The 14,148-nt window shown below is 40.4% G+C and overlaps 1 protein-coding gene across 1 annotated transcript in view; it reads left to right on the top strand.

Annotated features, from left to right (window-relative positions):
* Positions 1-14,148, top strand: part of LOC306877834 (R-spondin-2-like) — a 58,062-nt gene that overhangs the window by 28,801 nt on the left and 15,113 nt on the right. The window contains exons 3-4 of the mRNA XM_079429819.1: positions 2,960-3,103; positions 7,098-7,286. Of these exons, the coding sequence (XP_079285945.1) occupies positions 2,960-3,103; positions 7,098-7,286 (333 nt within the window). The remainder of the gene's footprint in view (positions 1-2,959; positions 3,104-7,097; positions 7,287-14,148) is intronic.

Raw genomic sequence — 14,148 nt, 5'->3', positions numbered from 1 at the left:
GTTCTTCCCCGGTGTCTTGGCTGATGTAAAGACAAGGGTGTTAAAGACAGTGACATGATGAAGATGCACTTTTTGTTTTTTGTTTGAATGGCATGTTTTACATTCTTGCCCTGCAGCAAAACTACGAGACAACACGGCTCGTCTCTTTAATCTGTGTGTCTCATCGGTTCAGTCTAAGTGTGCATTACATTTGTTGCAACCATGGCTTAGCAGTTAGAATGCATGTGAGCACCACAAATTTGAGTCTAGTCTCCATAATAGGGTTCAACAATAACAAGGCCTTGTTTTTTTGTAAAGATAAAACATACCTTTTTAAAGAAAATCATATATATTTTCTTTGTAAAGAAAGACATTGTGAAATGTATGTGAGGAAAAATATTTAAAAATTCTAAAAATAAAAACAATAAAAGGAAAAATAAATAATAACAATGAAAACTAATAAAAACACACAAATTTAGTGGGTCCATTGAAAATGTTGTCATGGCAGAGCAGAATTAGAACTGAAAAATTCCTGCATAATTTCTCCTGTGATTTTTCTGTCATCTCTCTGCTAATAATTAAGCAATAAAATATTAAGGTTGGACCTATTGTGCATGTAATTAGGCCTAAGGAGTGTTGCTTGACATGCAGGACGTACAGGACTAGAAATATTGGTTTTGAAATTTGCGAAAGGTCAAAAAATCCGTATCACAGTCATTGGCCTGGGAGTGATAATGATGGTGATTATGGTTGTTGGACTGCAATATATGTGCGTGTTATTTTCTCTGCATGAGATTGTTTGGACTGGTTAAAGAAAGCGTGAGAGCTCAGGAAAAGTGGGCGGAGGCTTCAAAGGAAGAAGGGGAAGGACTCGTTTGTTGGGAAGGAATGTAGTTGAAGAGACAGGGTGGTTTGCTGGAGATGGTCTAATTAGGGGGGTGTGATGGTGAGAACCTTCACGAAACCCAGAGAGGGTCAAAGATTAAAGCACAAGCCTTATCTCTTTGTAATGTGCCAGATTTTCTCTTTAAAATGCATGCTTACCTGTAGACCGGTGAGAGTTACCAGCTTCCTACTAAAGATCCACAAACAAGGTGCCTTGATGTACCTGAGTGGAACCGGCAACCTGCTTTACATGGTTGTAGATAGCTGTAATCTGAGATCCAGTGCCTATCAGGCAATCGTGCCTCTGAAGAAGATTTTAAGAAGCGCCATAAATTAGACAGCTCTCAGTGGCTCCTTTTAATTATGCAGGCTAGCGCATCGCCCTTTTGGTGTGGCTCATGTAATTGCGCTCTGCCTGACGTGCTATTTGCAGATTCACAACTTGATGAAATGCTGGCACGCTGCCCTTGATATGCTGTGGCAAGGCGGGGCGTGGGAGGATCGGTGCGGCGGTATTGCCTCCTTCACAGTATCTTGACCCCTCTTTCCCTTCCATCAAACTATGATGTTAACACAGCAGAACTTCATCATGTTCCAGACTAAATCTGTTCACTTAGGCCTAGACTATGAACTTTTAAGATTTTAATGCCAATCGTGAATTTATGCCGAGGCCTTGCTGAAAATTTGCTCAAATTGTATCCTAATGATTAATGAATTCAAGATAAGTTCCTGCTATAACATTGCATTTTATGCTGAGTTTATGCTTATAATTTGTCAAATTCTTATACTAATAATGACTGTTAAATATTTTTTTCATTTGCTCAGGTTTTATGCTAATAATGATTTTATTCTAAGTTCTTGTTAAAACTTTGCTCAGATTAAATTTTTTTGCTAATAATGATATTATGCTTGCTCATATTTTATGCCAATAATGGTTTATGCTAAGTTCATGCTAGTCTCGCATAGCCAGACCTTCAGACCTCCCAAGAGGCCATATGACTGACAGGTAAAGCAACCAATCATGTTTTGTTTTGTGCCGCGTCATATTTAGGGGCACGGATAAGTCCCCACAATAACAGTGTAAACAAGTGTAAAACTGTTCGAAATATTTTAAAGATTCTATGCCGTGAACTGTAATATTTCACATACTTTTGAAAATAATGTGTTTAGTTCATTGTGATAAGCGCTCATCGTAACACTTGTAAACACGACAGCTTTCTTCATAAATGAGGGGGATTGACATAACGGCATTTTTGTGTCCAGGCGAAATATTATAGAACGTGACACACAAATCTCCTGGAAATCATGTATAATTTAACCAATCCAAGGACAACTTTGAAACTTCTGAAATGTTTTCAATTTTGTGTGCAATATACATCAGACGTTCTACCAGATTAACTAAGACTAATTTCTTGCTGAAAATTAGCTTAAATTGAATTTTAAGTTGCTTAGATTTTATGGTAATAATAATGTTATGCTAAGTTATTTTTCTAATTTATTGTTATATATTATTATTATATTATTGTTAATTTGTTATTTCATGCTTTACTGTTGATCATTAATTGCTAAAATTGTATGTTAATGATGATTTCATCTAAGGTCTTTTGCTGAGATTGTACACAAATAATGAGTTCATGTTACATTGATAAAAATTTGCAAAGATTTTATGCTAGTAATGTTTTTATGCTAATAAAGTATGCTACTGCTTGGTTAGTCAAGAGAGCGAATGAGAACAGATCTTTCCTTCTAACTCTGTATTCTTGAATGCTTGGAGATGTTCTGATTTCCTTTCTTCTGTGAAGGGGTCATGATGAGGTAATTCCTCATTCCGGATGTCATCACATCCTTGGAGTTCTATGCAGCCCTAAAAACTCTCACACCCCACACTCCCTGGCTCAACATGCATGTCAGAGGAAGTTGCACTGTAATATCTCACTCCCTTAAAGAAAAAAGCTTCACAAGGCATCAAAATGTCTTTTTCCAAAACCATAATCCTTCTCTCACGCCGATCCCCTCCCCCACCTTTTAGTCTGCTCCAGATGAGGAGGTTTTGTCTGCTGTCCCAACTGACATCTGTCTCTCTTGTTTTTCACAGGGTGTAGGATAGATAACTGTGAGGCCTGCTTCAGCAAAGACTTCTGCACAAAGTGCAAGCCTGGTTTTTACTTGCACAAGGGCCGTTGCTTCGAAAAGTGTCCAGAGGGCTTTGCTCCTCTGGAGGACAGCATGGAGTGTGGAGGTAAGTAAACCTTTTTATACAAGTTTACTGGATAATCCAGATGAAGCTGCTAGATCTTCTAGAACATAACTGGTTTGTATTCAAGTTCAAGTTCAAGTTGAGCTTTATTGTCATTCCGCTACATGTGGGGACATACAGTGGAACGAAATGTCGTGCCTCGCAGGACCACGGTGCTACATAAATACAGACATACAACAATGAAGTAAAAAAACACTTTAAACCTATAAAAACACTATAAATTTATACACAACTAACCTACTGACAGATGTACTGACTACCATGTTTCAGGAGGTAGGGGTTTGCATGGGGTTTCAGAGGGGGGCGGGGTGATTTGAGTTCAGGGCTCTCACAGCCTGGGGGAAAAAGCTGTTGAGCAGTCTGGCGGACCGGGTTCTGATGCTCCGGTACCGTCTTCCTGATGGTAGGAGCTGGAAGAGACTGTGGGAGGGATGGGTGGAGTCCTTCACGATGCTGTTGGTTTTGCTGGAGCACCGTGTAAGTAAAATGTCCAGGATGGAGGGGAGAGGGGCACCGATGATCTTTGCAGCTGTGTTCACTGTCCGCTGGAGGGTCTTGCGGTCAGCAGCACTGCAGTTCCCGTACCAGACAGTGATGCAGCTGGTCAGCACACTGTTGCCTCTGTAGAATGTGGTGAGGATGGGTGGAGGGAGACTTGCTCTTTTCAGCTGGCGGAGAAAGTGTAGACGCTGTTGTGCCTTTTTGGAGAGTGCCATGGTGTTGGTGGTCCAGGTGAGATCCTCTGTGATGTGCACCCCACTTCCTCTCTGTAGTGTGTTTCATCGTTGTTGCTGATGAGACCTACCACTGTTCTGTCATCAGCAAACTTGATGATATGGTTGGAGCTGAACTTGGCAGTGCAGTCGTGGGTCAGCAGTATGAAGAGCAGCGGACTGAGCACACAGCCTTGTGGGGCCCCTGTGCTCAGTGTGGTAGAGCTCGAGGTGTTGTGGCCGACATGGACTGACTGAGGTCTTCCGGTTAGAAAGCCCAGGATCCAATTACACAGGGAATTGTTTAGGCCCAGCAGGTTTAGTTTATTTATGAGCTGTTGTGGGATTATTGTGTTGAATGCCGAGCTGAAGTCAATGAATAGCATTCTAACATAGGAGTCTTTATTTTCTAGGTGGGTAAGAGCCAGGTGGAGGAAATTGCATCGTCCGTAGAGCGGTTTGGACGGTATACAAACTGGAGCGGGTCGAGTGTGTTGGGGAGGCTGGTTTTGATGTTGTGCATAGCCTCTCAAAGCACTTCATCATGATTGGAGTCAGTGCTATGGGACGGTAGTCATTGAGACAGGACACAGGTGATTTCTTTGGTACCGGTATTATTGTTGTGGATTTGAGACATGTGGGGACGACTGCCTGACTCAGCACGGTGTTGAAGATATCTATTAGAAGATAACTGTCAGCTGTGCAGCACAGTCTCTCAGAACACGGCCAGGTATGTTGTCAGGACCCGCAGCCTTGCGTGGGTTAATCCTAGATAGGGTCTTCCTTACGTCGGCTGGAGACAGACAGAGCGCCCAGTCGTTGGGAGGTGTGGGCAGTTTTTGTGCAGGTGTGTCATTCTGCATTTCAAACTATGAATAAAAGTAGTTGAGTGCATCGGGGAGGGATGTGTCCTCATCACAGGTCTGTGGCGGGGGCTTGTAGTCAGTGATGGTCTGAATGGCTTGCTACAGGCTCCGTGTGTCTCTGCTGTCTGTGAAGTGGTTGTTGATTTTTTTGAGCATATGACCGTTTTGCATTTTTGATGCCACAGGACAGACTGGCTCTTGCTGTTTTGAGGGCTGCTTTATCTCCTGATCTGAATGCTTCATCTCTAGTCTTTAGCAGCCCACGAACCTCTGCTGTCATCCATGGCTTCTGGTTTGCACGTGTGGTGATGGTCTTGGTGACTGTCACATCATCAGTGCACTTTTTGATGTAAGCAGTCACAGTTTCAGTGTACTCATGGAGGTCTGTGTGGTTGTTGTAGGTGGCTGCCTCTTTAAACATGTTCCAGTCTGTGTCCTGGAAGCAGTCCTGCAGTGCTGAGGTGGCATTGTCTGGCCATACTGTGATCTGATTTTGAACCGGTTTGGCGAGTTTGAGAAGTGGTCTATATGCTGGGATTAGCATAACAGTGATGTGGTCTGAGTATTGATTTCAAAGTTCTTATCTTAACCTATAAAGCAGTACATGGAATGGCCCCAGAGTATATATGTAATTTGATTACAGTGTCCACACCATCTCGGTCTCTCCGGTCTGCTTGCTCTCTTACTCTGTATCAGCCCTGTTGTAAACTTAAAACGATGGGTGGGAGGTCATTCTCTTGTATTGCTCCTAGGTTGTGGAATTCTCTACCGCCTTCGATAAGAAATGCTTCATCTTTTGGTTGTTTTAAGAAATTACTTAAAAGCTTCACTAAAAAGATATGTTTTAAGTTATAATTTTGCAGTTGTTATTGTGTTGTTTGTGTGATTGCTGTTATGAAGTGGTTGTTTCTTTTATTGCTGTTTTATATTGTTGTAGCACCTTGAGTGTAAGAAAGGCGCATTACAAATAAAAATTATTATTATTATTACTTGAGGTGGGGGCGGGGTACAGCCTTGTAAGCGTTCTTTACTGTTGTGTAAACAAAGTCCAGTGTGTTGTTTCCCCTTGTTGCAAAGTTCACATGTTGGTAGAACTTTGGCAAAACTGTCTTTAAGTTTGCGTGGTTGAAGTCACCGGCTATGATGAAAGCCATCGGGGTTATTTGTTTGTTGTTCACTGATTGCGCTATACAGTTCACGAAGCGTGTCCTTAGCGTTTGCACACGGGGGATGTAGACCACGACAATAACAATGACCGTGAACTCCCGCGGCAGATAGAACGGTCGACACTTCACAAACATAAACTCCACCAGCGATGAACAGTGTTTTGATAATACCACAGCATTGTTACACCAGTCTTTGTTGATATACACACACAAGCCACCTCCGCGGGTCTTACCAGACAGTGATGAATCTCTATCCGCTCGGAAGCTGGTTAGCCCGTGCAGCTGAATGGCGGAGTCCTGGATGTTGTCGTTTAGCCATGTTTCAGTGAAAACAAACACACAACAATCCCTTGCCTCATACTGAGTTGAATTAAGTCCAGTTTGTTTTCCAGAGAGCGAACGTTTGAGAGCATGAGTGTTGGAAGAGCCGGTCTTGTGAGGTTAGCTCTTAGCCTAGCTCGTATACCTCCGCGCTTACCGCGCTTCCGTCCTCTCTCACACCGCTTGCGACGGTACCTTGTGCGGGTAGCGTCAGTAGGCGAGGCCGCGGTCTCGAGTTCCGGCTTCAGCAGTAAACAAAGGCCTCGTAGCTTCTCAGTAGCCGCCGGCGAGAGTTGATGTTCGTATGCGTTGCTGATATCCAAAAGACTTTGGCGATCATAGATGAGTTCTGGGGTGATTTCCTTATGAGTTAGCGGTAAACTGACACTATTTGGAGAAGAACAGATGACATTAAAAAACATAAAAGCACCGTCTTTGGGACCCGGAGCAGCCGCTGCGTCTGATCGTGCCGCCATATTGTCCTCAAAACTCAATCAAAATTCAATCTAAGATGGTCATTAGTTGGTCCACACTGGTCTTATCATTAGATAAACCATCTTCAATACCAGCGACCAACTGGTCAAACCAATTTAAAAAGCTAAAGCTAGCTTTTGGGACATAGTGGCTGATCAATCAGTGAATGACTAGCTTGAAAGAGTTAATAAACTTTTCTGACCAGCTAGAACCAGTTACTAAGTTCCCAAACACAGCCACCAGTTTACGATAGATTTTAGACATTGTCTGTCTCTAATATCTCAATTTTGTAACCTTAAACTTATCTGATTAATTGTTCATTAGGTCTAATATTACTGTATTGTATCTCATCATATCCAAACTTTCTTAGCCTTTATCAATGGTTTTCATCATCAGCATCTAGTTCTCTAAATTCTAGTTCTGTTTCACCCAATAGAGGGCTGTGAGGTGGGCCAGTGGAGTGAGTGGGGGACCTGCACCAGAAGAAACAAAACCTGTGGTTTCAAGTGGGGTCTGGAAACCCGAACACGGCATATTGTGAAGAAGCCACCAATGGACACGATACCATGTCCGACCATCGCCGAGTCCAGGAGATGCAAAATGGCTATGCGACATTGCAGAAAAGGTGAGTGTATGTAATTGAACCAGCATATGTGCTCACGTCTTCAAAACAAGCCCTTGTTTAAGAGACAAATCATCCATTCCATCTGCAAATTGTCAATTTCATGAGATTTCCAAACTTTCTTCGCTCAAAGTAGGAAATAGCACTGCGGCCTTTTCGTCTGCATCTCACCTGTTTAATCTTGAGCTCTGTTTTTTTTGGACTGAAAAGTCGGCCGCCCAACCTCAACCCCCCGATTTGGGTTTTCAGTGTCGACTGGCATTTTCATTCATGATTTATTAGTATTTTTCCATGCTCACTTTAGCCAGCTCGCCTTAGGTTTTTTTCTCTCTCTTTTTTTGAGCGTATGTGTTCTCTCACTTATTCTCTTCTCCTCTCAGTGGAATTCCTTAAAGTATGAAGTGCAGGTTTCCTCAATGGTACTCTGTTTCCTTTCTCTATGAGAGTTATTTGCGGTAGGTGGTGCATGTATTTTACCACTAAAACGAGAAGTCAAATCGGAGGGAAAATATTTTTGGAGTAAATAGATCCAAGGAAACATATTTTATAAAGTGTTTAATTTGAGAAGAGATGGGCCAAGTTTACTCGTGGAAATAATTACCTTATTCAGGAGGGCTTATCAGGGAAAACTCATGATGATAATTAATCAAGACGTTTCCTCACAGCTTTTTTCATTCTGCTCACCTGAACAAACTTAAATCTTTTGTGGTCACTGACTTATGATACTGTCACACTGAGTACACATGTAATTTCAATTTCGGAGGTCAGTACAGGACAGCACATTCACATTGAGAACGTTTTTTGACTGATTGTGGAGGGGTTAATTGTCAACCCAGAGACCTGAGGCAATACAAAGTTGAACTTACTCAGTTTCCACTGTTTATTTAGGTACCTCAGTCTTGTACTATATCTAAATTTCCATAAAGTCCACTTCAGTATCAGGTCACAGCCACTGAATTTTGCTCTATGAGCTATTACCAGTTTTGAAAAGTGCATAGTTAAAACGGAATCCATTCATCTTTACTCAAATCATTTGTAAGACTTAACTACATTTCTACATAGACTCTCAGACAGTTGCTTTAGAGAGGTGCTGATGGAGTGAATGTTTCAGACATGTCACATGGCCCTTTTCCCCATCCAGTGGTTGTAAGGTGGGGAAGGAAGGTTGGAAATAGTGATTTTCTGGCACGTCTTCCTTCTGTACCCTACCTTGGCTCTCTCCACAGGAATTTTTCCCTCCCTAATTTAGCTCCTCTTGACCTTTTCCAAGAGTATTTTATAGTCATCTTTAATTAAAAACTGGCATTGTGATTCATGGTTACTGGTCTCAATTATCTCATCTGAGGTCAGTGAGCCATTGTTAAAGTCTTAACTGAACACAGAGTGAAGCTGTTCCTTTGTTACCTTTAGAAATCACTTTGTAAGTAAGCTTATGGAAGTCCTACTTGGTAATATGGTCAGTATGAGTCACTAACAGAGTTTACCTCTTTGAGGAAATACTTACAGTACGTAGCATTTGAACTTACCAAGAAATGTTTAACAGCAAGTTGTCACGTGGACAATCAGTCTATAATGATACTGACATTTCACACTGTATGTTTTTGCTTCACAAAAAGAAGCGGTTCAAAAGAGTTGTTTGTTCCTTTGTGGGGCTTGACTGTCTGCACTGTGTTTTTGATTCACAAGGATCATTCATTTGTGAATTTCTGAATGTTGTTGTTGCACTAAAAATAAACTGGTTTGTAGTCATTTGATAGTGAATCAGGCTACACTGTTAACACTCTGTTTTTGATTCTCTAAAAATAATCTTGTAAGATTCATTGTAAGAGTCATTTGTTAGTGAATTGGACTACATGTGTTGTGAAGTATATTTTTGTTTCACTAAAAAGAACAATTCATAAGAGTCATTTGATAGCGAATCAGGCTGTCCTGGTCACGCTGTATGTTTTTGATTCACTAAACAATCTCACTATAAATCTTACAACACTGATCGTGTTGTATGCTGTATTTAAGGCAGTGCTCTAGAACTGGTGTTCAGGGACTACTAGTGAATTTACTAGAGAACTACTGCTAATTTCTATAGATATGCTATGATATTCTATAGAAATAACATTGTTACAGTCAATGTCTTATATCCCAGTGTAGGTATTATGTTAGAGAAATTATTGTGCACGAGTGACCAGGAAGTAGCCAAAGCCTCTAGATAAGGATGAGGGTGCTTGGTCTTGAGTCTTCATTAAACGAAAGGCCTGGATAAACCTAGCCCCCGACTGACCTCTTACAATACACTGGATTCCAAAGACTTTGTGAATAAGTCCCTGAATGCTACCTAATATGACAGCTTTGCTCTGCACTATAACAAATTACTTCGTGAGACATAAATAGGATTACAGCCAGACTATAAACATGTACGCATGTGTAAGTTTATGTATGCCCTGCTGCCGGGCAAACTGCTCTACATAAGAAGAAAAATGAGGCAAAAGGTGACTGTGGGGAAGTGTGCAAGAATACGACCCCGTTACCATAATGCACATAACATCAGATACTAGACACCCGCCTGAGGAGATAGGTATAAGATTACGTAACAGCAGACCTTGCAGATTGCTATGGATTAGACATAGGCAGGAAATACGAGAAGGTAAATAACATCAGAGCAATTCTACATGTGAATGTATTTCTGGCATTGTTTATCTGATCATCCAGCTTCCATTTCTATGAGCTTTAATGTCACTGAACATCATTTACAGACCTTTAGCCCTAGCTTGACCTTGATGCAGATGTGACTTAAGAAAAGATGAAAACATCTGGACACCAGTTGTTTAAATTACTTGCATGCACCAGTGCAACAATAAGTAGTACACCCTTTTTCTGTAGATATTTACAGTTACTTTAGATTGAGGGTTAGTATTACTTGAGAGCCTTACTACTTACTAGGGCTGGGATAATTTGATTCATTGTGATTCTTAATGACTCTCAGTTGAAAACTGTGTTAACATTAAACAACACAATAGCTTACACAGAATAAAATTATTTTACAATATTTTTTTTAAAATGAATGTTAATTTTACATATAGCCTACTAACGCATTTTTAACCTTTCAGGTTTGTAAAAGTTACTTTAACTCAGCACTGAAAGCTTTGTGGGCAGCGCACTGACATGCAGCGTCGTTGCGCTACGGGCGTCCCAAGTTCGAATCCCGACTCGAGGACCTTTACCAATCCCAGCTCCCTACACTATCTCTCTCCCACTTTGCTTCCTGTCAGCTCTGATCTGTCCTGTCTATCATAATAAAGGCAGAAATGCCAAAATTAAAACTTAAAAAAAAAAAAGTTACTTTAAAATGAACATCATATAAAAGCAGATGCTTTAAATAAATTAATAGAAGCAATTAATAAATAATACATGGATAATATATGATAAATAATAATAATACTAAAAGTAATATTAGTTACAATAATAAATGCTGTGAAAAAAATATTGTAAGTTCATGATACATAATGCATTAATGTAAGTGAATTTATTAATATTATTAATAAACATGATCATTAAAAAGTATATGCAGGATAAAACAGTAAAGTGATACAGTGTGCTTGTTTCACAAACAAATTACTCTTTTGAACCGGTACTTTTAATGAATCACTTTTTTACAAAAATGACTCACTTTATTAGTTTGAATGAATCAGCTAAAACGAGTTTCGAGTGAATGTCTTTCAGTCATGTTCAACTCAAAAAATGTTTCGTTGACTTGAAGACTACTTAACTTAAAGGTAGGGGAGGAGATTTCATAGAGGCTAGCAATAGCAAGCTAGCTTTGAAAGCATAAGATCCCACCTTCGCTGCAAATCACTCTTCAAAGCCACACCTCCTCCAAAGCACATGAATGCACACAGGCAGACCAGAGGCTAACCAGTGACAAGATGAGAGACGTCGTTGGTAAAGGTTTGAATGCAGAACTGACAGATTACCTCATATCTCATTCACCAGTAAGAAAACATTACAGCACTAAGCACATACTATTACAAAAATAATGCCTTCCATTCTTGCTTGGTCTGCAACAGTTTGCGCAGAGGTATGCAAATACATACATTGACAGGCAGGTAGGATAGCCTATCATAGCCCTTGGACCGAAGGATTAGATTGGACGAACATTTTATGGTCCTACGGCTTCCACAGACAATATAAATAGCCTACATATAAATACATTTAGACCACTTAACTTAGTGATTGTCATCTGAATGTTTTTGAACCAAATCACCTACGCTACCTTTAAATCAGTATTGTTGCTAACTATTGTTGAATATAACCATTGTTCACTTATCTACTTAGAATCTGAGAGTAGGTTGCCGGGCCGACGCTCTCTCCCAGTAGGCTAGACTGCCTCTTTCTGGCAGCGTGATGGGACTCCTCAGGGTGGTGTATAGAGTGGGCCGTAAACACAATTTATTAATAGTCACCCGGCTGTTTGTGAAAATGAAATGCCTGCTGAGCTCCAGCTTGCACCTAACCCAGCCCCTGTCATCAAATCAACAGACTGACCAGCCAGGCTAGAGAGAGAACAATGCTATTCTGCCATGAAAGTGCTCTGTTGAGTGATATTCCAGCAGGGAGCGTCTGTCAGTAGTATCGCTGTTCTGAGGATAGATTTTTCTTCCTTCCTTGCGCAAAGGTTTTGCACAAAGCCTTTCTGCAACCAACTAGCAGCAGGTTACTTAGTGTCAATTGTATTAAATGTTGTGTAAACAACTCAGACTGTTATTGCCTCCGATCATCTCCTTAATCCTAGTAGTAATTCCCTAACATTGGATTTAGTGTGACTGAGGTTCAGAAACAAACACGACATTGAGACTTATTGGATAATTTTGCTGTTCGTGGCAAAGCAGCTTTTAGATTCTCAGACAGCTAGAAATGGTGTATTGAATGGCATATTGGTGCATTCATAACCAAGTCTGCGCCACTTACGAGTGGCTCTATCGAGAAAAAATGTTACTTCAGGAACAATTGAGACTGCTTAGCACAGTCATATGCATGCTTGACTTCTTGTAACGATTTTCTGTGGTTTCTAGATTCCAGCTCAGGGCCAAAGAGCCATGCATGCTGTAATTGATTTCCCATTTCTGAAACAGGAGAAACATATAGTTTTTCCTATATGCCCCGATATCTGTGACAGTTCCATGTCCTTCTTAGGTAACTGATGATCAATCGTCATTTCTAAATGTAACATCCTGCCATTTTGGCTTCTTGCAAGAGGTGAATTGAATTGAGAATGCCTTGAATTATTATAATTTTATTTTTAATTGAGGTAGCAAACAGGTGGCAAACAGTTTTGCAATTTGAACTTAAAATTAGATTAAACCTGTGTGGTCCAAACCTTTGACTTTCTTTTCCAGGTATCTTGAAAAATGTCTGTTTTTGTTCTCTCAGTGGGGTCATTGGGGTTTTTGTGTGAGCTGGAAGTGGGAAAAGAAGTGACTTTTGGGACTCCCACAAAATATAAATTTACTCAAATTTATTTTATGTGACCCATTTTATATTAGCTGGCCTTAACTACTATGTACTTATATTTGAATTAATAATTTTGTACTTATTGTGTACGTACATGTTTTTACATTGTACTTATATTTTAAAAATCTGCATATAATTACATCTGTAATTAATTTCTGTAATTGCAATTATAATTACATTGTACTATTCATTTACTGCTTGTTTTCTTTTTTTTTTAAATACACTAGCTTTTCTAATCTTTTTGTATTCTATCTATTTGTTTTCTTTTTATTTATTATACAATTAACAAAAGCAAAAAAGGCCTCTAACATTAGCTTGCTCTATTCTTTTTCTATTCTATGTTTTATTTATTTTTTAATAAAAAAAAAAAAAACCTTGCTACGTGCACTGCTTTAAGGTAATTACACTGTTGACCCATTTCTTACACCTTAACCCACCCTTAATCCTACACATACCACCAAACCTGTCCCTAACCTATCCCACCTCAATAGCGGCAAAAGTGTTTTGCAACACAATACGAACACAAGAAGTACAATGTACTTACATTTTGATGTAAGCATATAGTAGTTAAGGGCACCTAATATAAAGTGGGACCATTTTATATTTTAAGGTAGAAAATTGCTCATCAACTGTATAGCAAAAGATAAGCGGTTTACAAGTGCAGGGTTGGATATTCTGAAAAGCCACGCTCTGTGTAGTAATTGCCTCTCCATCTGAAAGCAGGTGATGGCGATTTATTACTAATCAAGAAACCGGCTTTACTGACAAGATGCGCATGATAATTGAATTCGATTAATTGCACAGCCCTAGTTGTCTTGGTATTTGCACTTGCACCATGAGGCCTTAAAGGAACCATATTTCACCCCCTCTGTATACGTGTATACAGTATGGCTAGCCCTCCTGTATCATGAATCTAATACTCCCTTTAGAAGTTGTAGAGAGATCAGTGGCTGCGGAGGCACTGCTTGTCTTCCCTTCTTCAGATGAGGATGGATGGATATCCAGCCACCAGTAGCACCGTGAAAGAGCTCCACCCCCCACCAAATACTTTGCTTGTCAGTCCGGGCCAATCTGGGAGCCAGATGGAGACTATGGTAAAGTGATGCCCACAGAGGAGTAATTGCCTTTAATCTGTTATTGAGGGAAGCAGGACGAGACCCGCAGCAAGGCATGCCCCTCTGTGCCACAGAGAAAACACTGGTGGGGTATCGTTTTAATGTGTGCGCGGCTTTGCGCGGCACTGGTATGTTTATGGCTAGTTAGCGGACTGAATTTGGGGGCCTGGCAGGATAACCTTGTCCTCCGAGCATTTTAATTACGCGCCGTGATCTAACTCGGGGCCTGTGTTTAGTTTGGAAAACCA

Source organism: Barbus barbus, assembly GCF_936440315.1.
Source record: "Barbus barbus genome assembly, chromosome: 12".
Taxonomy (NCBI): Eukaryota; Metazoa; Chordata; class Actinopteri; order Cypriniformes; family Cyprinidae; genus Barbus; species Barbus barbus.
The sequence above is the reverse complement of the archived record's forward strand: the minus strand, read 5'-3'. Positions and strand labels throughout refer to the sequence as shown.